Raw genomic sequence first — 25,377 nt, forward strand, 5'->3', positions numbered from 1 at the left:
TCCTGACTCCTGTCTTTTTTCTCGTCTGTGTCATAGTTTTTGGTTCCTTAGTGAGGAGTTTTCCGTTTGCCTGCTTTGTTCCACGAGCACTCTGTCTCTGCTGCCTGCCTGCCCGCTCTGAGGACTCTCCACCAGGACATCTTCGTTGCACATTTTTTGAGCCTGTCAATAAAATTTTTTCACTTCTTCTCCAGTCTCAGTGTCCCCTATTGATTCCTCTGTTCCTACTGGCCACCACTGTCATACATTCTTAATGTTGTAAAAACTGAACACCTTTACTGTCCTTAAAGCTTGTTACAAAGGAAGCCACGTCCTGCAGAGAAGTAACATTTACTTCTGCACTTCGAGAGGTGGAGGCGTTGTCCTTCCACTCCAACTTCTCCAAAACGAGAAATTTCCAACTCTGACGGGGAACAGAGACGACAGAACCTTTGCCTCAATCCTTTCATCTTTTCTTTTCTAACTTTCTCCCCACAAATCTTCAGAGAGGAGGCATAAAAAGGAGGCCGGGGGCTTAATGGTTCACCCCACAGCATTTTCTAAAGTAATGCATCTCCATCTCCTGCTGGGGAACGACATTTAGGAGTAAAAAGGAAGAGAGGGCTTTAAACATTCACCACCTCTGGGTTTTCCCCCCAAATCAGGTCATCCCTTCGCCCACTGAAGACAGTAGAAGACAAACTTTTACACCTCTGCTCTCCTTGTTACTGAAACACTTTCAGAAAAGAGAGACAGAAAATCAGGTCATCTTATCTCTAACTAAAGACCGAAGATGACAATTAAACTTCTCTTTAAACATCTTCACAGGGAACTGAGAGGGACTGAAATGGAGGTGAAGAATTCAAGCTTTCACCTCCTCTGCATCTTTTTAAAAGGAAGACTAAGACAAAGACGAGACTGAGGCGTCACAACCTTCAACTTACAAAAGAGTCTTCGATTTCACTTTTCTCTCGTCTTTATTCTGTTCTCCAGGAGACAGACTGGAGGTGACGTGCAGAGTTTGCCTTTAGAAAAGAGATAATTAAACTTAAAAAGTGTGTTTATTCAGGTTAAATGATGTTTAAAGAAAAGATTTACGTAAGTAGCCAGTCAGAGTGGCTAGCGTTCTCATTAACAGGAGACATACAGGTTTAAAGGTCTCACACACACTCAAAAGATGGTTAGCACTTTATTGTCCGTGTCTTCCTTCTTTCAGTAGATGGCTAAATAACTTTTAACCCCATATCCGGATGGGTCAAAAACTGTTTTTCCCCTGTGAAACAAAAAGTCAACATGGACGGCTGTGGCTCAGGATGTAGAGCGGGTTGTGGTTCAATCCCCGGCTCCTCCAGTTTGCATGTCCTTGGGCCCCAAATTGCCCCTGGTGGCTGTTTGAATATGAACGTGTGTGAATGTTGGAGCTTGGTGAATGCGATGTAGTGTAAAAGCGCTTTGATTGGTCGCAAAGATTAGAAAGACGCTACACAAATACGGAGCATTTACATTTAACATTGATTCTAGTTATGTAAGTTACGTAATGTAAGTCACAGTAACATGGTTATTTAAACCCAAACCATGACATCTTCCTGAACTTCATCAAGAAGTTTTGTTGCCTAACCAAACTGAGACGTTTCACAACATTAACCACTAGTTTTATTTTGAAAACTGGACGTTGCATATGTATTGGTGCTAACTGTCCAGTGAAGCCCTGCACGTGCAAAAACAACGCTAAAGGGCACCCAGGGCGTTAAAAAGCGAAGCCAAGGCTCTTTATGACAAGTTGGGAATGAGAATGACAATTGACAATTCAGTAGTCGCTGGATATTGGTAAAGACATGTCCCTACTAAATTCTACGGCCTTTACTGGACGTATGCCTGCAGGAATTAGTAACATCACAACTGTTAAGGAGCCAGTCGTGGTCCAGTATGCAACATTCAGCTTGATATGGGAACTTAAAGCCTCCAGGTCACAAACACAGATCTATACAGATGTAGACAGCTGGAGGCATTCAAGGACTCTTAGCTTTGCTCACTATGCTAACATTACTTATAAGTAAATAATCAGAGCCAGCGGAGAGCGTTACCGATGATCCTGGGGCAAGTTCAATCTCAAAACGTTTTGCACCGGTTTACAACATTTCGGACTGAATGACATTTCCTTGCAACGTTGCGCAACGTTCTGCTTCGGGCTTTGAGGTATGTTTTCTCCCGTTTGGTGGGTGTGTCACAGGTGTTACCCAATCAGCTGTGACAAGCAAACACAACGGTGTTAAAAAGGCAGGAAAATTCAGTGCGCTTGTGTACACAGCAGGGTGTTCAGGGAACCACCGTTTCCGTTGAAAAAAATGTTTTGCTATGTTTTGTCTGCGCTGAACTCAGCCCTGGTTTTGCACATCATTGCGGCCCCTTGAGAGTCTTCTAAAGCCAGGCTGATGTTGACGCTATGTCATGTTTAGTTTGATTGTATTTTGGTTCGTTTGGTACCTTTGTATCCCTGCTCGGCCTCCCGCAGGTCGATCTTGGTTATCGGTCTGAAGTCAACGTCCCACAGCCGGACACAGCCGTCTCTGCCTCCTGTGGCAAAACCCTCCTCACAGGAATACATGCTGAAGATACCAGCCTGTGCACACACACACACACACACACACGTATGTTCACACAGCTATCATCTACGCCAATGTTTTTACCAATTTGGGTTGTTAATGGATGGTACCCAAGCTAATATTTTTGGATCAAAGCTTTGTTTTTCTTATTCTTTTAGTAAATTTACTCCATATTTATGCATACCTCCAGTGTTTTAAAATTCAAAAACATGTGTGACATTTCCGAGGATTCAATTCCTAGTTTGATCTGATCAATTTTGAAGATCTGCTGTCTTTCTAGGGCAGGACAATATGATCAAAAATGTTATCATGATATCTTCAGATATCGATAATTATCATGATAAGTATCAAATTGTTATTTATTTTGTGTTTAAAGGCTGATTTTTGCTCCTGAGTGAAAGTTGAAGAAACCAGATGGTTAATTGTGGTTTAACTCTTCTTTATAGTCAACTCTTGATGCCAAACACTGGATCACTTCACAAATCTGAGGAAGACCTTTCAAAACAATTATGATAAATTCTTTGTCAACAAATTTGGACTAGTAAAATTAAGTAAAAGCTTTTTTCAGTCCTTTTTACCCAACAAATTTATAGAATATTTACTGAACATTTGTTATATTGTTATTGAAAAAAATAATAAATCGTGATAATTATTGTTATTGTTTCATTGTTTCATTGTCCTATGTCTTTCTGTTTTGTCCTATGTGATAGTAAATCATTTCTTATGGGGATTGGACCAAACAAAATAAAAACATGTACATTAACAGAAAAACTCTGATATTGCTGACAACATAGCAGCAGACAAGATAAGGAAAATATGACTTAAAATAAAAACAATCAGTCAGCAGGTAAGAGACTCACCCCATGGGCAGACTGAACTGTTTTTATCAGGTTGAGTCCCTTCCAGACGTAAATGTCCCCGTTGAGCGCCCCCGAGTATGTGATATCATCTTTGGCTGAGGCGACGCACAGGATGGTCTGCAAGTCACCCGTCTTCCCGAAAATCCCTCGCTTTGGAGTGAGAGAGTTACCACACAGAGACCAGAACTACAAAGAGAGACGGCACACATGAGCCTTTTCAGATTAGAATACGTAACATTGCGAGGCTCATCTATCTCTCAAAGTGACAACTTCTTGTTTTTCAGAAAAAAAAGACTTTTACGTTGATGTTCCTCACAGCAGTGATTTGTGGCACCTGGTGCTCGAGATGGAGGAGAGAGAGAGCAGAAATAAGTTAAGCGAGTTGTAATTTAAAGATAAGTAAGAGGAAGAAGAACCTTTTGCATCAAATCTGATTGATTTTAAAACGTATTTTGCTGATCTTTCTTTTCCAAATATCTATGGATTGTGAGCACACGTGTGCATATGGAAAAAACATGGTGAAACACAACCAAAACAGCATCCTAAAAATATCATAGTGGCCCGAATGCAAGGCAATGTGTTGATCTAGAAGGTTTTCCAGATAGTACGTTTGAAACTCTGAAGCCCAGCGTATTATATTCTATGACGAGACAATTACACATTATTCACAACACCATGCAGATATTCTTTTTTAATTGGAAAGAGGGCATTGTGGATTGTGTTAAGCCGTATTATTGCTAGGCAAGCAACTTTCTAAAAGTGTGTTTATAGAGTAGTGTATAGTGTATAAAGCTACTCGGCCTACAAAGTGTTTAACTCATGTAGTCCAACCTGTGGCAGAGTCTGAAGGCTTGCTGCCAGCGAGGAATAAATTCCTGATGAGTGATGATGTAAAAACCAGTCAGAAATGTCTCCTCCTGACATCTTTACTGCAGAAACAAACCTGAGACTGATATTTAAACAGCCATAGATGATGAAGAGGCTGTCTACAAGCAGCACACACTGGCACTGGCATCTTGATTCTGGCTAAATCTACATCTGTCAACAGCAGAAACACTATGCACAACCTGGATGAGTAGTACACATTAGTGAATAAGTACAATACAGCATTTTAAAGGCGTATTATGTAGTTTCCAGTGGCCACTAGCGGTGCGGTTTTAAGATCGCAACCAGGCGTGTGCTCGTACGCATGCTCGCTTGAACTCATGAGCGAGCATAATCCGAAACACAACCGCTTTCATACAGAAATCCCGCAATAAACACAGAAACACCAGCATGCAGGCTGTGGCTTTTCACACAGACATGTTCAGGCTTACTTCAACGTTCTCGGCTCAGAGGCAGCTCAACACTAGCTCCGTACCTTTCATTCAGCGCAGCAAGACACCGGCATATTGGCACAGTACTCCAGAAAAAACGCAGAGTGAGAGCGGCTATAGACAGGCAGGGAGATGGCTTCACACAACATGGTGGAAACTCAGGTAAACTCCCACTGCAAAGTTACAATAATGTTTTTATCAGCTTGAGGTTGAACTAATCTGATCCATGCGCGTTATCATGTAACGTGCATAGATCAGTGTTGTTGTCGCGGTATACCTGAGTATCGGTAAAATCACAATAAATCTAAACTGAACATTACAAAGCAGACAGCGGCAGGTCCCAGCTAATATAGCGTTAGCTCGCTGCTCTGCCTGCATCACCATAAGCTAGTAAACAAATCGTTCCACATTTTTACCGTTGCATAATTTCTTACAGGCTAAATCAATAATTTGAAATACTACCAGTGGTACACAGAATATATAGGTCGCGTTAGTTGGTGAAGTGATAACGTTACAACTTTGCACCAGATAACGTTAGCTGCTCGGTGTTAGCCTGCGAGCTAACGTGACTTTCTCTGTGTTTCTCCAGCTTTACTAATGCTCACTGTGTTCTTACTTGACATCATCTGAACCTGTTTGGTCTTCAGCACATAAGCCTTTATTGTTGTTTTGTATCCTTACATGGAGCCTGTGTTTTGCTGTGAGCCGGTTGTTTTATGGTGTTAGTGGACTGCATGTCGTTAGCTGCTGCGTTGTCGCTGTAGCACAAGAGAGGCTCGGGAGCGCGCACAGGGCTGAATCTGACCCAGAGACCTCACATTAATAAAAGCAGTATAGTGGCTGATGCAACAACAGAGAAAACAGGCGTGTGCTTCATTTCTAAGTGAGTTTTGAGCCCATTGACAATAAGGCAATGAAAATTTGATTTATTTATAATTAATTTCATTGACAAACATATAGCTATACATTAATAATTTTTGTTGGTTTTCTTCATTCATTAAATCCTATAAATCCTATAAGATAATGCTCTACATAGTGGTTAGTCTCTAATGTGTTAATGATAAGTACTAACTCATAACCATTCATGCATCAACCTTGTTTTAATGTCCCGGTCCATCCAGGCTGTGATTGGTCAGTTTACGAAAAGTGACATTGACCGCTACAACAACTTTATATAAAGTTGAATATGTTTCAACAAAAGGCTCCTGATAAGGTTCCCTAAGCTCCTTGTATTCACGTTAAAATCCTCTTCTGTCTACTTTATGTCACACAAGCGATCAGCAGCTGGTAGGATTTTACTTTTGAAGCTTTGTGGTGTCGTCATCATCGGACTCTTTTGCAGCCAGGCCTTTTAAGGTTCATGTTAGCCGCTAACAGAGAAAAGCAGGCAAGCGAGAGCGGAAACATGTGAGCATAACGTAGCGCCCCCTGGGTAATACAGTTTATTTAGGGCCATTATGAATCGCCCAGAGAACCTGATATGGAGAGGACAGAAAAGAGTCCCGGCAGCTTGTGAGAAGTGACGGCGTGCAAGATAAAGTCACAGTAAACCACAGAGAAAAATATAGAAGTACTGGCACTGCATACCGGTGAGTACCGGGCCACTTCCAGCACTGCACACGTGATATTCACATTCTGCTTTAATGGAAGTTTTACTTCACGTTGTCTATTATTCGGTTAAGTACAGTGGATTTCTTTTGCAATTGAGCGTATTACATGACAACTTGAACCATGAGAAACGTAAGAATCAACATCCCTAGTGTGTTTACTAATTTGTGTTATTACCTTGATGTGTTTGACTCCACAGCTCACTAGGCGGTTCTGTTGAAACAAATCCCAGCAGATATCGAAGATCTGGAGGGAAGAAGAGAAGTTGGCATACACATGCACTTTACGTAGCCCAACACACACACACACACTCAATCTCTCTCTCTCTCACCCTGTCTGAGTGTCCGGTGGCTGTAGCCAGGATCTTCCCTCTCTTCCACTCCCAGATGCATACTGTGTTTTTGGCATCCAGGCCGACTGAGGCTAACCGCTACAGACCAGAGAGAGAGACGATTACTATTATAAATGGAAAGACCCATGAAAACATGAATATAAAAAGGCTATTTTCTACAGTAGAACAGATATATATTAGGATTTTTTTTATTCCTTTGGGAAGTCACTATGGTAATGAAGAGCATAACCAAGTGCTTTGAGCTGCTTAAACAGATCCATAAAAATTTAATCATGCACAAGTTGCTGCAAGTGGATACAGAAATAAATATTAAAGTTCAGTCAGGACCACTTTAATCAAACAAACTTTCATTTAATCTGCAGTAAGTCATGTTTTGCAGTATGTTTCTGTTCTGGGACATCTCTGCCCTTCTACGTGCGTACTTGAAATACCTAAGGCAGAGAGAGCAACAGCAAAGACCATCCCAGAACAGTTCAGGCATCAGTGACAACAGAAATGACATTGATTAGTCAGAAACAGCAGCAGAGGAACACCCGGTGACAAACTGCTGGAAACTGAAGTCTCGCTCGAGGACGGTTCTGAAATCTCGTGAGAGGCCAGTTGTTGCAGGAAACGCCGCTGGAAACGAGGGAGAGGAGTTTGTTGTGTATGTAAAGGAGCTGCTAGCAAGACTTTTAATTCCAAACGTTACTCCAACACAACAAACTCTCCAACTCTGACTCAAGTTTCCACCAGCGTCTTCCTGCAACAACTCGCCGACTCTCATGAGCTTTCAGACGGAGAATTGTCCTTGATTGTCTGTTTTTTTAGATTGATGTTGGTGGCAAAAAGAAGCAGTTTTTGTGGATTTAATGATGAAGGCGCAACTGCCTCGAAGGAATAAGCTGCAGCCGCTGCCGGCTGAAGCCATCTACTGCACGGATTCCAAAACTTTTTGTAGCTGGGATGGTGGGCTGAGTTTGATTTTGTTGCCTGCCTTAACTAACGCTTTGCTAGATTTTCCTTGTTATGTTAATAAAAAACGCAATCCACATTACATTCAATTTCCTGCAAAGCCCAATTGCACTGTAAAAACAAAAAGGCAACAAACTTCAATCCACTTTTGGGTTTGGTGGTTAAAATATTATCTTCTTTTAGTTTAGGCTTCAACTTTTGTATCCACAGATCATGGATCAGAAATTAGCTTCGATGTCATCTTTTTCCTGTCCCGTCCTGTTCCTGATAAAAAAAAATCTTAAAATAGTGTTTATTTATAGTAGAACTGCATATTCATCTATAACAACTGCTCCTGTTGACTTTTATTCCTGCCCCATCCCAGTCCCGTGATGAATAGTGAAACTGACTGAATCCATCCTCTTCCACAACCCCCATGTTATTTTTTATTTCAGATGGCATTCTGTTGAATAAGATCAAGTTAACAGCATGTTCTGCATCTTCTTTTCTCACGTCAAAGTCGGACCAAATCAGAACTTTTGTGGCTGATGCTCACCTTTGAATCTGAATTTTCTGAACGGCAGCAGTGCAGCAGTGGTATAGAAAACATCACTTCAAGTGTTCCAGGTTAAGAAGAATATTCGGACTCCGACTTAATAATAAATCAGCTGCACCAAAGCCCTTGATTTATTATTAAGTTGGATTTATGATTATTTTATTGATTCTGTGTTGACTCTGATTTACTCAGAGTTGTTAAGTCATGGTGACTGAAGTCCCGGCCAGCAACAAAAACTGCCGACACAACAGGATGGATCATTTACAGAGTCACTTCCCCACTTAGTCTGATTTTCTTTCATTTGTTTTTAACAGTTGGGCAGAAGGGAATAAGTCCTGAGAATCATCAATAAACAAAACTCCATGTATTTTACTTCCAACTCTCTAGCACAGCAATGACCCCAACAGTCATTTCAAATCTGCTTTTGCATATTCTGCTCTTCAAATACTGATGTAAAGTTCACTTTGCTGAAGCTAATTTTGTTGGATAACTTTGAATACTATTTTTATGCTAACAAAAGCTAAATAAGAGATAAGTTGCTAATGGCTGTAATCAGCCACACATTTGGTGGTCATGTTTAAATCCAACCAATCTCAAAACAGGAAATGAACGGTGGTGTCCCGTGTTCAAGTCTGACGTTTTGTGACTTTGTTGCTCTATAAAAACATCACCTGACTTCCTCCTTTGTTCCCGTTATAATTGCTTTGGCTGTCAGCGGGCTCAGTCACTTGAACGTTAACATTTGTCGTTTTTGATTAACTTGCTGATGACTGATGCTGTGGGTTTTTTCTCAGGAGGACCGACTTGTTTGTATAAGTGAAGTCGTATGTTAATGTAACAGGAGGATTTGAACACACAAGGCTTTGCCAGACAAGATTTACAGTCCGGGAATTTAGCTGACAGAGCAACTTACAATGAAAAGATGGAGAAATCTCCTGGATACCTACATTAAAAGGAGGAAGGAGGATAAATCCACAAAGAATGCACAGGCAGGAGGAAAGCCAAAACAGCAGCAGAAACATATGAGCTCACTGGCTTTCCTTGTGAAATGCACCGAGCCCCAGAAGTATTATAAGCTGACCATTATACACTGTAAGCCTTGTATTAAATGCCGTGTACCACATATTACGAATATTCTGCATTTTCTTTAGGCTGCTATTCACTGTGAATGGGACCTGGCGTTGCAGCCCGGTGTCACCCGCTGAGCAACAGAGATTTAAAAGGCGCACAGCAGCACTACAGGGGAAAGTTGAGAAAAGGTCATGCTAACGTCCTCTTACAAAGTGTGAGTGACAACTAGGCGAGAGCCAATCAAGCTTGTTTGCATGCAGAAACAGATGCACCGATTTGTTTACTACTAAGTGCAGTTACACGACTGCCAGTTTGATGACAATTTCGCTTCTGGGTGCAATCTATAATGTTTTGGGGCTTACAGTGTTGCAGTTATCTGGATATCCGGGCCAAGACAGATATCTGTTTACACAGATTACAGGACTGCAGTGCCAGTCGTGTTGCCAGCTCAGCCTTTATTGTCGTATTAAAACAGTTTCAATAACGCATACTGCAAACAAAGCTATTCTGTATTTGAAGAAACTGTTCAACAGGAAATGAGCATTTAAATTACATGTTCAGCACAACTCACACAGCGAGCTTCACGAGAGGCCAAAGACCGACATTTACTTTGTATTTGTGTGTGTGAAGGCAGCTGAAAACACTGAGCGACTCAGGAAAACTCATTTACTCAGAGTGCCGCCCACTCACAGCCAGAGTCGACTTGTTTAATATACCGCTCTCTGATGACTGAACTGTGTTTCATTTTCACAGGTTGACTGACGTTGGAGAAACGTGGGAGATGGAGGGAGTGGTTTCTTGGTGATCAGTAGATTGAACACCTGTCTAAAAACAACTGAACTGATGATACATGTTTTGAGTATATGCTGTCTGTCACACTGCTGTCAGATGAGATGCCTCCGGTAAACTCACTGTGACTCAAAGTAAGTTCGTTGGATGACGTTTACACCAGATGAACTGAGTCACAGTAGAGAGTCAGTGGGAGGACATGATGGAGCCACACACAATATAAATCAGCCAGAACACTGCAGGTGACTGTGTGATGGAAATATTTGCACAAGCTCAATTTGGTCTGCACAGGCTGCACAAACAAACACACACCAATGACTGCTTCAATTTAACCAAGTGAATTTACCATATACCAGGGATCTAAGCTCAAATAAAGTTACTTTATACAAATACATTAATACACTACACTAATACTACTTCCTACATTCATCTGATCAGATGACAACTTCACAGACAGCAAAGTAACAATTAAATTACCTGACAGTGCAAACACTCTACTATAAAGGAATTTGACTCCACACCATTTTAATGAGTTACAACATTAAAAACTGTTATTTCTTTCCTTAGGTTTGTTTGTACTACACTGACCACATATCTTACCCTGCCAATTAAACACACTAATTATTCTCATTATATCTATCCATATATCTATATATATATATATTAAAACGCACATCTAGTGGCCGTTCAGGTACACTGGGCATGTGTGTGCCGGTGTAACCATGAAGCAGAAGATTTGGCGAAAGAATAAAGTACTACAGACGAAGAACCGCACCAGATTTATTTTGCATGGACCAATAACGAGCTGGGACTGAATGTAACACGGGAGTTAAAATCGGCTTTGGCGGCAGAAAACAGACTGGGAGTCGTTGCAAAGTAAACAGCAACATACACAGTACAAGTATAGGCTATAAGTGTTTGTTTGCACGGCACAAAATATTTTAATAAAAGTCAAAGCCAAATCAAAAACTCTGTCAGTAGCATCCTGTTTCTACTTTGCATGACTTATTAGACCCAATCAGAAAGCCAAACGTGAGCGTCTGTGTCATCATTTCTAAAGTCCTCCGTTTTTGCCCGTCCACACGAAAACGCTCTCCGGTGTTTTAAAACGAAAAACGGGACCGGCAGCGTTTCCAAACTTCTCTGTTTTAGGTCTTCATTTTCGCCGTTTTAGTCTGGACGGAAGGTGCAAACGTAGCAAAAGGTCCCCGTTTTAAAATGAAAACGCAGTAGTGTGGACGGGGCTCCAGTCTTTCACTCTGCCCAACACCATGCTACTAGTGATGTGCGGATCGATCCTAAATTGTCTATATTTTTGATATCAACGTTTCCTGCTCTAGGATTGATACTCATATAAAAGGATCGATATCTAAACTCAGTCATTTGAAGTGAGTGTGTGTTTTATCATAAGTATCTTACTGTCACCAGGATGGTCTAATTTTAGGCTACTCGGTAGATAGGAACTACTTCTCCTTCCGCCTGTCAAAGTCATGCTCGCGCTACAGCTCTGTGACGGAGCTTCTTTGAAGTGAGCCGCTTTTACATTTCCCGCGACTGAATACTGACTCTGGCCGACTGTAAAGTCACGTCTGGCTGTATTTTAGCTGTGAAGGTAATAATGACGCTGTGTGTGATGTGTGTGCAAAGACAGTGACATACTTTGGCAACACCGCTAACTTCGCTAAACATCTGAGATTAAGTCAAAATAATATGATGATGTTATAAAGCGGTAGTTCTGAGCAGAATATTTTTGTTAAAGAATATGACAGTAGTGTGATGTCTATTGTTACGCAGCTATTATTTTTAATTGGTAAGGCTACAGCCTGCCCCTTATTTCTCTCATAAATACAGAAACGGGAGAGGGAGGTCACATTAAACTAGAAATAAAATATGTTAAATATATTGGTATCGGCAATACCAGCCTGGGTATTACTTGGTATTGGATCGTATAGGAATTAAGTGGTGTTGCACATCACTACATACTACTCTTTGTAACACCCTCACCACCATCTAACACGCTGACACTCTACTTAACCTTACACCCCGTGTTACAACCTTGACATGCTAACACTGCTAAATTTATTATAAATTGAAGTTACTGAACCAAAGTGATGAATAACGATCATCATCATTCCACTTTGTCCTTTCCCGTCACTGGTTCTCTCCCTTTCATTCCCCTCTTCTGTCCTGCTCTCACTGTGTCTGTAAAGCACTATTGTTCTATGAACTTTCGGTTGATGCACGAGTGTCCTTTAATGACAAAAACCATCTGTTGGTCTGCTGGTTGAATCATTTTACACATCATTAATCATGTGTAATTTATGTGTGTGTGTGTCAGTATAAACATGAAACTTGTGTGCGTGTGCGTGTCTCACCTGTCCGTCCGCGCTGAATGCGAGGCAGGCGATGCCGTGTGTGTGTCCGTCACGGAGCAGAGAGACGGTCTGGACGGTGAAGGAGTCCCAAACACACACATAGGGATCCTTCCCCACCTGACCGGTCGCCACAAGGGAGCGCTCCGGGTGCAACGCCAGGCTGTCGGGGGAGGAGAGGAAGGTCAAAGAAGAAGACAGAGGAGTGGAGGGGGCGAGGTAGAGACAGAAGGTAGAGGGGGAGAAAAGGGAGGATAAAAAGCCAGAGATAACAGACTTCAATAAAAAAAATAAACATTTAACATCTCTTGCATCTGATTAGGTGAGGATTTCTGACCAATCAGAGGACTTCCTTCATTAACCCAAGTTACAAGTAAAAGTCCTGCATTCAAAGTACAAACATACCATCGGTACTTAAAGTATCAGAAGCACAAGTACTCTGAGTACTAAACTAAGTTTAGTCCAGTGGTTATCAACCTAGGGGTCAGGGCCCTCCAAAGGGTCACCAGATAAATCTTAGTGGTTGTGAGATGATTCACTGGAGAACAAAAAAAAAAAAACAAAGTTCTGAAACACAAATCTGTTTTCACTTTTTATACTTTTTCTTTAGAATCTTTAATTTTCTTTTGTAAAATATTGGATCAATAGTTTTTGAGATGAAACTGATAACAACTCAGAGATGCAACTACACGCTGATTTAAGGGGTTTCGTATCGTATTTTATACGTTTATCAGTGGCATGTTTTTAACTTAGAAGTATTCAGATAATAAGTAAAAGCAATATTGCAAATTAAAAATACTACAGTGAGTAGTAATTTTAAAAATACACTTATTTATAAACCTATGTTCTCTCCTTCTTTATCCCTCTCTCTTTATGAGAGTCAAATAGACTGCTATAAATACACTCACTGCTTAATGGCATCATTATCAACACACACACAGAGTCTCTCTGCTCTGTTGATGGGGTAATGATCCCTGATGCTAGAAATGTGTGTGTGTGACCTTGGCTTTTTCTCTCTCTTACTTCAATCTGATATTTATTTATTTATTTAACAGGGACAATGCACAATATATGTACTGTACCAGATTTAGCTAAAAGCTAATTCCCATCTGCAGTCCCTGGGCAGGTGCCAATAGTGTGCAAAATATTACCAAAATAATAAAATATAACACTAATCCCAAAACCAAACCTTACATTTCATAAATATATAGATAAATGCCAACCAGTTCAAATAAGCCACATCTAACCAACTAAAAAACGACTCAAATATACCAACCCTCCCAAAACCATAATAAACACAACATCGACAATCCAAATACAAAATAAAAAAACTGTCATTACGAGAATTTTACCTTATCTATATTAACAGATGTAAATCTGTCCTTTTGTATTCCTACGTCTGGTGTTTGAGAGACAGAAACAGAAAGTAAAAGAGAAAAGTCACAGAAAAGTATACTGTGTGTGTGTGTGTGCGTTAGGAGTCAGGAAAGGTCAGTGTTGCTGGCAAAAGTGTGGAAAGAAACTGTGTGGAAAATAAAATAGAACAAAAATAGAACAGGTGTGTCAGCCACAAAGCCCCATTGATCTCAGGGATGCTGTCTACTCTGCACATGCACACACACACATGCACACACACACACACACACACACACACAGGCACACACACACACACACACACACACACACACACACACAGGCACACACACACCCTTCGACATCGACTCTCCTCCTCAACCTGCCAGCCAATGAGCCTGCTAGCTGCAGTGGTTGCCATGACGATTACATCGCCAAGGGCACGGGAGCTGAGGATTGAGAACGACAACTGTGGAGTCAAGGTCAAACATCACGAAACACACAAGTGCACACACACACCTGAACACAAGCACACACACACGTGCGCGCTTCCTTTAGTGTGTATGTTTATTAAGCATCGCTGAACGATACAAGTTCATGTTTTTTTGTTTTTTTTCACGTGATGTTGTGTTTGTTTGGTGAAAATGAAATGATGTGTGTGTGTTTGTCCTCCACTCTGATGGTTTTCAGTGTCTCCATAAGTCACTCTCCCTCCTACACAGACATGACTTCCATCTTCACATTTATTTCTTTTTCCTGCAAACATTTTTCCTTCGACAGACAGTTAAACAAACCGTAAGGTCTGGTTTCTTGTTAGAGTTTGTTCTTGTTTTAGAATTAACAATATTCTTCATTCTTCTTCTCTATTGTGTATTTATCTGTTGATAAAGTTGTATTGAATTGAAAATATGTTTAAATAATATATATATATATGTATTTGGAATATGTGGAATTGCTAATAAATGCATTCATGGATTTTGATAAAGATCTATAATACAATCTAAAAGTAATACACAGGATAATGTGGCTGCATGAAAGCTATAAAAACAAAAAATTGTACTGTTTATTTTTATTTAAGATGTTGTTTTATTACTGATAATACTGTATTTGTTTCCGTATGCTATGTTTGATTTTGAAGCGATTTTCCATCTTGTGGTTTAGAAGTAAAATTAATTTCACAGGCAGTAGAGCTGATAGTAGTTCTGCCAGCAGGCTTGTACTAAAAGCAGCCGTGGTGCTACTATGGCTCATGGTGGCGCTAAAGGGAAAGTCAGGGGATCATCCAAGTCATTAGGATACATTAGGTGTGTTTGACTTAAAGCAGGACTTAACATAAGGTATACTGGTTAGAAATTGTGTCCGACTTTCGCCGGCCCTGCAGAACGTCACCATGTCACATGACATGCGGGAGCAAGGCGGCTGCAGGCGCTGAGTCCAGTGACCACAGTTGCTTTTCTAATGCTGCACAAAGTTGGAACGACCTTTTGACTAATCTCCCAGCATTTGTCTTTGCAAAAGCCGCGAGATCAGTCATTGTTCTAAGCTCATGGTAAGCTCAGGCAGGTAGAATGTATCTGACTTGACGGCACGTTTTTTTATACCCCGCCCCACCAGTTGCCTGCATCTCAAGTTTGACTATCAAGTTGGCGAAAGTCAGCAGCAGTCATCTCCAACGCACCTATTGTCTGGGAACCAAGAATGACTATACTAAATTTAGTGCCCATCCAGGCGTGCCTCCTCATGGGAGCGGGGGAGAGTTGTAAGTCGGGCACGAAGGGCAAAGAAACTATATGAGGTGAAAGGCACAGGTGCACGCAGGTGTTTAAGAAACAACAGCAAGTTAGTCACTGTGGTTTGGCTGCGATTTCCACCTCCTTCTCTGAGTCATGACTGATATGCATGATACCCATATTTACGTCAATAAATGTGCTTAAAATTCATAGAAAGTAGACGTTCCTTAGGACCTCAGAACTTCTGTATCAAAGCCAATAAGGTACTGCTAACAGCTAATTCTGCATACTAATGCTGCCAATTTGCCAAAACAGATATAGACTACACACCTTTTCCTCCATTTTCGACTACTGGTTTGATCCCGCTTGATTTCTTGTTCTACCTCTTGGTTCTCTATTCTCCTCCTTTTCGTTAACTCTACTCTCTGTCTTTCTAATCTTCTCCTTTCTGAGGCTGACAACTCATCCTTTTTTCTTCTCTTTTCCTCTTCACTTTTCTCGCTTCTCCTCTGATCTCCTCTCCTATAATCTCCTATTCTCTCGTCTCCTCTCCTCCCCTATTCTGATGTCTCCTCATCTATCCTGTCATATCCTCTCCTATGCTGTCGTATCCTCTCCTATCCTGTCTTCTCCTCCCCTATTCTGATGTCTCCTCTCCTAACCTGTCGTATCCTCTCCTATTCTGTCGTCTCCTCTCCTATCCTCTCCTATTCTGTTGTCTCCTATCCCCTATCTTCTCCTCTCCCCTCATCCTCTCTTCTCCTTTCCTCTCCTCCCCTTTCTCCTCTGTTGTTTCCTCCTCTCCTCTCCCCTCCCCTCCACTAGCTATTTATAGAAGCTGCACTGATTTCAATAGGAGCTAATAATAGGCTGTGTGTGTGCCAACACAGTGTGGAGCAGTGATAATGTGATTTATAAATGATTAACCTGGAGAGAGAGGGAGGGAGAGATATTAGACCTTGGTGTGTATTAGCAGTGATCTGTTTAACATTAAGTAAGGTACGATGAAAAAGACATTACTTGAGGATTAAATATAATAATTAGATATATTTTATTTTGGTAAATATGCAGAGTAGTGTCTGAATCATAAACTTTGTACCTCCGGAAATTTCTGAGAAAATTATAAACACTTTATCTGTATGGGTTACAGACCATCCCACCACAGACCTTCAATTAATGTTCAAAAGGTTTCAAAAATAAAACTATATTTTATTTTAGTGGTTCAGTGGCTTAAATTTAATCATTCCTGAGTTGCCATGCATCAAGATTGTATACAGAAATAAATGTTAAACTGTTTTTAAAACATGGTCAGTGAATGTATTCAGGGGTTTTGTGGAATCTACATATATCAACGTTTCCACATTACTACTGACAGACTTTACTTTTGAAAGGTGGCCGGTGTAGACGAGGCTGTAAAGGCTGCGACGTGCTTCTCAGGGCTGCAGGCAGGTGAATGTTTGTCCTTCAGACTTAGCCTCACGTAACTCCAACAACCACAACGACTGTCACTACAACAGCCAGCAGCTCTAAAAAACCAAGCAGTATCCAACACCTTGAAAAAGACCCCACAGAGGTTAAAAGACTGGGATTTCATAGCAGCCAGTCAGCACTGAAGAAGCCTCTTGGATGAGTGGCGAAACATCTTCAAGTATCTTCAAGCAAGTCCAGTTGCCCTTGATTTTGACCCTCCTTGGATAACTATGATCTGGACAACTGAGAATCTTCACACACATCTACATGTTTTTTCTTCTCCATTCAAATCTGACTCTCGACACTCAGATCCACATGATATGATTAGGATATCTTAGAGGTGTGCTCATCACCTCCTCTGTGACCTACAGATATCCATAACCTTCTCTGCAAAGGTTTGCAGAGTTGTGTACGTGTACCTTTGCAGAGTCATAATTCCAGTTTAAGACATTTTGTGGCACCATATCAACGCCACTCTACATCTGCTTTTGCTGCCGAAAAATTGTTGTCGGGAAATCGAACACATGGGATGTTTTAAGCAAATGACAGACGCTGTGTTCTGTCTTTATCAGTCGGGAGGTGTTTAAACATCATAATCTGAGTTTTTTCTACCTGAAAGTGATGCTACATATTGTCCTTAAATTTAATTTCTTTTCCTAAATTCCTAATTCCTACAGCATGATGTGTTGACAGTTCTGACAGGGACAAATGACAAATCGTCTGAATGAAAACTGTAGTAGAAAGTGAGCAGCAGCGTCTGTTTCCTGCAGATCAAAGCACGAGAGGCTTCTGCTGCTGCCAGCGGGGAGATCTGAAAGAAAGCAGGCAATCTGGGAAACACTCATCATAGGAATTAATTGCTAATGAATGCACGCTCGCACACACACACATACTTTAATAGCGCCAATTAAAACGGAATGAGCGCACATCCTCAGATTAATATTGTAAATGCCAAATGAATAATAAATTAACTAGCTCTTTGTGTGATGTCATATTTCCTTCCTGTTTGTGCTCAAAAATCCTGCGCTGCAAGATCCTCTCTACTTTCCTTCCTTTCCTTTCTGATTAGCTTCTCGCCCCAGGGCTACTGGAGATGTGACCTCTGACCTTTGACCTCGCATCACTACTACATTAGTTTATGAGGCTTATTCAATCTTACAGACAGCTTTATAAACAACATGAGGCTGAGAATAAAACTCAGTGTAGGTGAGTTTATTTATAGCAGGTGGTGAAATCAGGGCAGCTACTATAAATATCCGAGAGGAACTCCTCCTCTGTGTGTGTTTTTGTGTTTGTGTGTGTGTGTATGCATAATAAAATAGCTTGTTTTCCCCACTCGTCCCCATACAAGAGAACACCAAAGAGTCTCTCATAATAAAATCTTTCACATATACGACAATATCACAACTTTGCTGCTCCTCTCCTTCTGTTACAAGCAGTTTTTATACAAATTAATCAACACTTTTTTGTAAAGTAGAAAGAAACGATTTTTCCTGTTGTTAGTTTTTTTGTTTTGTTTAATTGTATACTGAATGTAAAACCTATGCGTTACATAAGAGGTCCCAGATTCCATCTATCCAAGTCCAAGCTGAGTCTGACCCCTAAAATCCACTGACTCAGGCTACGGCGCTTTACGTCTGCGCTGCGGTTGCCAGAGCTAATCACGGCCATTATAGTCAGTGCTCGTGAGAAGCATGATTTAACTACGTGGCCTACTAAATGACACAAAATGCAAACACTGATTACCAAATCAACAAAATCTAAATATGTCAACAAAAACAGGCAAAATACTCTGATTCTGAAATTCTCCTTGTGGGATATAAAGCCTGAAGTTGACGGACAGAAACGGGGTCACATAGAGCTGTGAAGAAGGTAGTAGAAGAACAAAAATGACAAATTAATAACAAGTCCATAACGTGGGGCAGGCTGCACACTCTGCTGCTGAAACACTTCTGAGACGCCGGGCTATGGACGGATCAAAACTGTGGCCCAGCTGTAACGTGCTGTAGCCGGGGTCAGTGGACTTTCAGCATGAGGCAGGCCAAACAAATTCACGCCAAGTCTCGGGTCATTCAAGACAATGCCAAGTCAAGTAAATCATTTAAGGCAGATCCAAGTCAAGTCTCACGTGATTCATGACATGTCTAAAACAAGTCGGTCACAGCAGATCTGAAGTGATGTGAGACTAGCACTGGTTCTCAAACAGCCCCCTTTCAGAAGCCAAATAAAGTTCACGTCTTTATGAGAAAGCTGCAGATCTAGATGCAACTGTGCCAGGTTTGAGAGCTGACTGTTTAAAATGTCAAGTCTCAAAGCAGGAAAGTCCATGCCACGTTTTACGTCCTCATTTTTGTCACACAAGTCTGACTCAGGTCCATCTCATGTACAGACATGTTCGCCCTACTGATGAGGGCAACAGATAAACTAAACTCTTTGTAAGGCACTGAAACCGACTGGCTGGCTTGAGGACTTGCTGGTCAGTGTTATTCGCTTTGAATCAGCTCAAAGGTTTGTTTTCGTAATAAACATGCAGCGTTTTGTCAGTGAGTAAAACTAGTCACGAAAACATAAACTGTAAAACTATAATCCACAAGAACGCCTGTTCAGTTACACTTTCAGTTTCAAATACAGTCGTAGCTTTAAGGGAAAAGACTCTTCGGTCATGCAAATTCTGCTCAAAACAAATCTATGCAAAAGCTCATTATATAGAAATACTCAATCGAAGCTGCCTTGCTGAGGAAACTCCTGTGGAAATATTGTTTTTCACAGTTGCCCAAAAAGTTGCTGCCGGGCATCTGCTGCCTCCAGAGAGAAAAGAATCAGAAGTCTAATAGCTGCCTCTGAGGACAGAACATTTTCCTAAAATAAAGTCTTCTCACGATAAGGAGACCCATCTCTCTCTCTCTCTCTCCTTACAATAAGTAGCTTAAATTCAGTTTCCAGACCTTTCAGAATTGCACAGAAGAGTGACATAACACCCTGAGGGGTTTGCGTGTGTTTGAGTAAATCTGTGTGTAGGAAAAGTGTGTGCTTGAGTGTGTTTGAGTGCCAGCAGATCGTGGGAACATTAATGGCTGCGAGGCAGATTGGCGGTGGGATGCTGGACAGATAATTTCTTAGTCATCATCGTAATGAAGACCACTGAGCTGTGAATGCACAGAGCCACCAGGCCTTTGCTGCACGCTGCTGCCATTAACAAACTCTGTCAATGGAAAAAAGCACGTGTCTGACATAAATGAGGCTTCTAGGAATTATTTCCTCCGCTTTTCTCCCAGGTCTTCATTAGATATTGAACAGGGCTTTTGAGAGTCAAGGAGAATAATGACTTAATACCAAGCTCGGCATACTTCTTCTTCTGCTGTCTTTCTTTTTTTTTGTGCGCAGTGAAAAGTGTTACTTTTTTGAGAAGCTGGAATTATTTTTAGTTATTATTCCTTACATCCTAGAAAGCACAGATTTGGTGATTTTGTGATCAAGAAACAGCTATATGTTCAGGTTTGAAGCTCCCTGGTCGGCCCGCTCTCTGGACGAAGCATTTGTCGGGAGCTCTGGTTCTCTAGAGACCTTTTATGCAAGTACAGTACACCCCGAAATGTAAAATACATTTTCAAAACTAGAAACACCTATCTAGCTCTCCTCAAGTAAAGCAATCACTTCAGCTGAGACCTTGAGTACAATACACCACTAGAGGGCAACAAAAAAACACTCTACAGGCCCTTTCAATAAAAAATGTGAAAAGATATGAACAATAATTTCTATCTGCACCACAAAATTGGTTAAATGACCAATACACAAACTCTGAAACATGTGACTTGTAAACTTCTTTGTGCTCTGTCAACAGTAGGATTATCCTCAGTAATTAGCATTATGATTAGTATTAGGATTTTATGTTAGTATACCACTAAAACCTAACCCTATCAGCGAAATATCAAAATGGTAGTATTTAAGATAAGTACATGTTAGGATGGTAATAGACCTAGTAGTACTAGTGAGGAGCCGACTTCACCATTAGGCAGGTAGGCAGCAGTCGTAGTAACAGAATAATTTCTAAAGTAGAAAGCAGGTGCTACAGCAGGTGGAGAATCACAGGGCCAAACATTTATCATTTTAGTAGTTTTTCTTTTATTAATCAGTTTTCCTTTGCTTCAGATAAAGCATAAATCTCACTGTCACCAGAGTCCATTATACAGTTCAAGTTAATTTAATAATTGTTAGTTAATACAGAAATAAATGTTTTAATAAAATAATATTTTGTTTGCTTATTAACATAAATAGAAATAAGAACATACAGTGGGTCTAAAGGGACCTGTATAATATTTCCTAAGGGGAACCAATATTCTTGAGTTACAGTGGGTCGGGTCATTACTACTGGCACTCATTACCATGAGAGGCAGAAGAGCAGCCCGGTTCAATAGAGGATGACGTCTGAAGTTAAGCTGCTGCAATGTTCATGAAGGTTTGGATTAAGTGAACACTCGTACAGCTTGAAGTTTCCTTTCAAGTTAACACAGCCAATGAGGTATGCAGGGTTATCTGTGCATTCAGTTCACACAAGAGAAACACGATAGCCTATCTACGTTTCAGTGACAGTCCAGCAAGCTAAGTATCTGCAAGTGTAACAGCTTACAGCCTTTTTGGGTTTGTGTATTTGAAAATGTATTTTAAACTGCTTGACCTTTTTGTTCTTTTTCTGTTAAGGTCAAATGTTCTAGACAACTTTGTCTGGTTTTGTTCTTTTAGGGTCCCAGAGTGAACTCCGGCTGAGGGGTGCAGGGCTTCAGAGAGACCAGGAACTGGTGCTGTTTCTAGCAACAAAACTAGAGAACCACGTGTTACCTCTATCCTCTCTTTATTCATAAAAATATGCTCTTGAGGACAGATCTTTGCTTTTGCGCTGCGGAGACGCTTGATCTCTGTACGCATAATCTATTTGAAAATGAGAAATAAACTTATACTCACAGATCGTTTTGGTCATCTTTATTTAATACAGATTTCTGTAACATATTTGTTTTAATGATTATTCTCTATGTAAATGGTCTGTATTGCATTAGACTCATTTTATGATTTATGTATTTTATTTTATATAGTACTCACGGCATGCTTGAAGGCGTGGATGAGTAAATGAATGGCCATAACCAAGAGAACGTATTGTGTTTGGGATTTAAACTTGAGAGGAGCTACACTTACCTTTTTTGTTACCTGTCCAAATTTGTTTTCGAGTGTGGTATCTTGTTGGTTTCATTCCAGTTCACCAAGACGTAATGGGCTGTGTATTTATTTTTCTGCATCTAATTTTTGTTTGATTATATTGTAAACATCAGCAGATCACTCAGTTACCAGAAGCAGCAACCAGTGGGCATCTTACTTTCTGCCACTACAGTCTATGGGTCCAACTACCGCCAGTGAATACGGTAGATAAACCCTGTGCAAAACACAAACAGTAGCATGGCGAGCAGATAAACAGCACACACAAGAGACGCCAAAGTGTTTGAAGATGGTAACGAAGCAAAGATAAAGGAAACTGCACATCCTGTCCTGTAAGTTTAACGCCCTTGTGAAGCAGTATGAAGTGTGTAAAGTTTAATTGTTTATGTGCGGGTGCTGGGGGAGTGAAGTTGCTGAAGTTGCTTATCGCTGAAATTTTGTTTGGCTGTCTTGGAGTCTTTTAGCTTTGTAGTATATTATTAGCACCGTGTGTTTTAAAGGGTGTTGTGTAACGTTATATGTATGTGTTGGGAAAAGTATGGAGTAATGGTAGTTTAATTGGTGTATTTAATGAAGGTTATTGTTATTGTATGTTTGATTTTAGCATAGTAGATATGTGCATAAAGGTACAGGTACATATGTATCTGTATATTTTGGATATCTTTTATAGTTTTCACAGTTAGACTTTATATAAGTACGTTTTGATTTTACAAGAGAGAAATCTTCATGAATGGAATCAGGAAAGGTTGGTTTGGCAAAAGTCAGGTTAACATCTGCTACTCTGATAAAGAGCAGAACTCCTTCCTTAACCTTATCAATGAGAGGAATCCAATACAGTCCCAAATAAATAATACTGTTGTGAAGGACATTTGTCTTGGACTCAAAGGCCCCATCCACAGTACTCCATTTTAGTTTAAAAACGGAGAATTAAAACGAATACGATCTCCGTCCACAGCAGCGTTTTAGCTTGAAACATGAAGCAGATGGTCTAGTAGTCCGTAGTTACAGAAGATTTGGCGAAAGAACTACAGACAGAGAACCACATGGACCAATAACGAGCTGGGACTGTTACTGAATGTAACATGGGAGATAAAAGCGGCGGAAAACAGACTGGGAGTTGTTGCAAAGTAAACGTCGACATGCACAGTACAAGTATAGGCTATAAGTGTTATTTACACAGTACAAAATATTTTAATAAAAACAGCAAATCAAAAACTCTGTCAGTAGCATCGTGTTTCTGTTTTGCATGACTTATGAGACCCAATCAGAGAGCCAAACGTGAGCGGCCGCGTCATCGTTTCTAAAGTCCTCCATTTTTGGCCGTCCGCACTGAAACGCTACCCGGAGTTTTGAAAAGAAAAACGGGGTCGGCAGCGTTTTCAAACTTCTTCGGTTGTCATTTTCGCCGTTTTAGTCTGGACAAGAGGTGCAAACGTAGCAAAAGGTCTCCGTTTTAAAATGAAAATGCAGTAGTGTGGATGGGGCCAAAAACTGCTCACAGACTGGACAGAACCCCAGACAAAATACAGCAACTTACCAAGTCTGTAAATCAAATGAAAACACCAAAAATATTGCACAGAGCAGCAACACCTACACAAAAAACATCATTTTATTTCAAACGAATCAAACATCCACTACACAACACTAGGTTATAATTTCAAACGAATCAAACATCCACTACACAACACTAGGTTACAACTGTCAAAACCGAAACTCCAGAAGCAAACTGCAAAATCACACAACAAGTTTAAGCATCCAGATCAGAATAAAATTTGTCTCCTCTTACAAACTTACAGGTTTTATCTTTATTTCTAACTCAACCAAATGACAGCACAGTCGTTGCAAACTTAACTTTATTTCACATAATATCCTTCGGCCTGAAAGCACAGCCGGCAGCATCGGTCCGCTGACAGTGAACGCATCACTGACCGCTCTGCATCCCCTCTGGCTGCTGGGCCGAGCCGCTAACAGCACCGACAGCAACAATGCTAGCCCTTTACTTCATCAGCTTAGCCACTTAACATAGCCGGCTCCCCTGGTGAGAGGGAAATGAGCTACGCTCCGCTTCAGAGGACTCCCCACCTTCAGGGACACACACTCAGAGCTCTGGGTGTCCCTGCTGGTTAGCCTCTGCTCTGTATTAGCGGTTATGGCTGAATTGGTTGGTTTCGTGATTGTTGGTGATGATGATGAGCCTGCAGGTCACTCTGACAGCTTGCCCGCTCTCTGTGTTAGTCCAAAACTCCTTCAACCAGCAGTAATGTCTATAACTTGATTTATATCACATCCCCCTTGGCGCTCCTATACTGCCAACGCAAAATGATATATAAGAAGATATCTGTAAAGGGAATGACAATACAAAACATAAATTGAAAGCTAATGAGGGCTAACAATGAACGATACAATTACAGTTCCTACTTGATTTTGAAGAAGAATTTTAAGCCTTTTTAAATAGAATACGAAAATTTTGGGTTGACCATAGAGTATTTTATCTTTTCCAACTTAAGTAATAGAATCAGGTCATTCATCTAAGCCGAAGTTTCGGGTGGATGTTCCATTTTTCACTGCAACAAAACCCTTCCCTGAGCAAGAAGGGTTGCAAAAAAACCACATATTTTATTACTCCTGCAACTCAGAAAATTAACATTTCAGCACTGGGTTGAATATCTTTAAGTCAGATCTGTCTTTTCTGTGTGACAACGATCAGATGTTTCGTTTGCATAACATTACATTCGTATTGTTTCTGTGTGTGTTTGAATGTGAGCTATTTTTAAAATGGCAGTGTGTGTTACGTATACGTGAATGTGTGTTTCTGTCACTATTGTCTCGGGTAATCTGTATCTCAACACCGAACCCAACAGATATTCAACTCTGTGCCTGCTAGAAAAACAAACAGCAACACAATGTGTGTCTTTGCTGGAGATGTGACATCCACAACATTTCTGCAGATTCTCTCTTAAATGCTTTCAAGGCCAAAACATAATGTTTTGGGGGGGGGTTAAACAGGAAGCAAGCTGACAAGTAAGGATTTCTAATTAAAAGTGGCTGTAATCAATATTTTGTGAATTTAGTGGTACGGCAAACACAACTTGAAATAAGCAACTGTTTGCTTACAAGTTCAACATATGAACTTAAAAGATAATGATGTGTTAATACTGTATTCACAACTTGTTTCTCTTT

The 25,377-nt window shown here is 40.6% G+C and overlaps 1 protein-coding gene across 1 annotated transcript in view; it reads right to left on the minus strand.

Annotated features, from left to right (window-relative positions):
- LOC123980677 (echinoderm microtubule-associated protein-like 6) overlaps window positions 1–25,377 on the minus strand; it is a 98,341-nt gene that overhangs the window by 53,021 nt on the left and 19,943 nt on the right. Inside the window, exons 2-6 of the mRNA XM_046065198.1 lie at window positions 12,443–12,602; window positions 6,698–6,796; window positions 6,544–6,612; window positions 3,443–3,628; window positions 2,464–2,599 (exon numbers count right to left, since the gene is read on the minus strand). Coding sequence (XP_045921154.1) covers window positions 2,464–2,599; window positions 3,443–3,628; window positions 6,544–6,612; window positions 6,698–6,796; window positions 12,443–12,602 — 650 coding nt within the window. The remainder of the gene's footprint in view (window positions 1–2,463; window positions 2,600–3,442; window positions 3,629–6,543; window positions 6,613–6,697; window positions 6,797–12,442; window positions 12,603–25,377) is intronic.

Source organism: Micropterus dolomieu, linkage group LG12 (assembly GCF_021292245.1).
Source record: "Micropterus dolomieu isolate WLL.071019.BEF.003 ecotype Adirondacks linkage group LG12, ASM2129224v1, whole genome shotgun sequence".
NCBI classification, from domain to species: Eukaryota; Metazoa; Chordata; class Actinopteri; order Centrarchiformes; family Centrarchidae; genus Micropterus; species Micropterus dolomieu.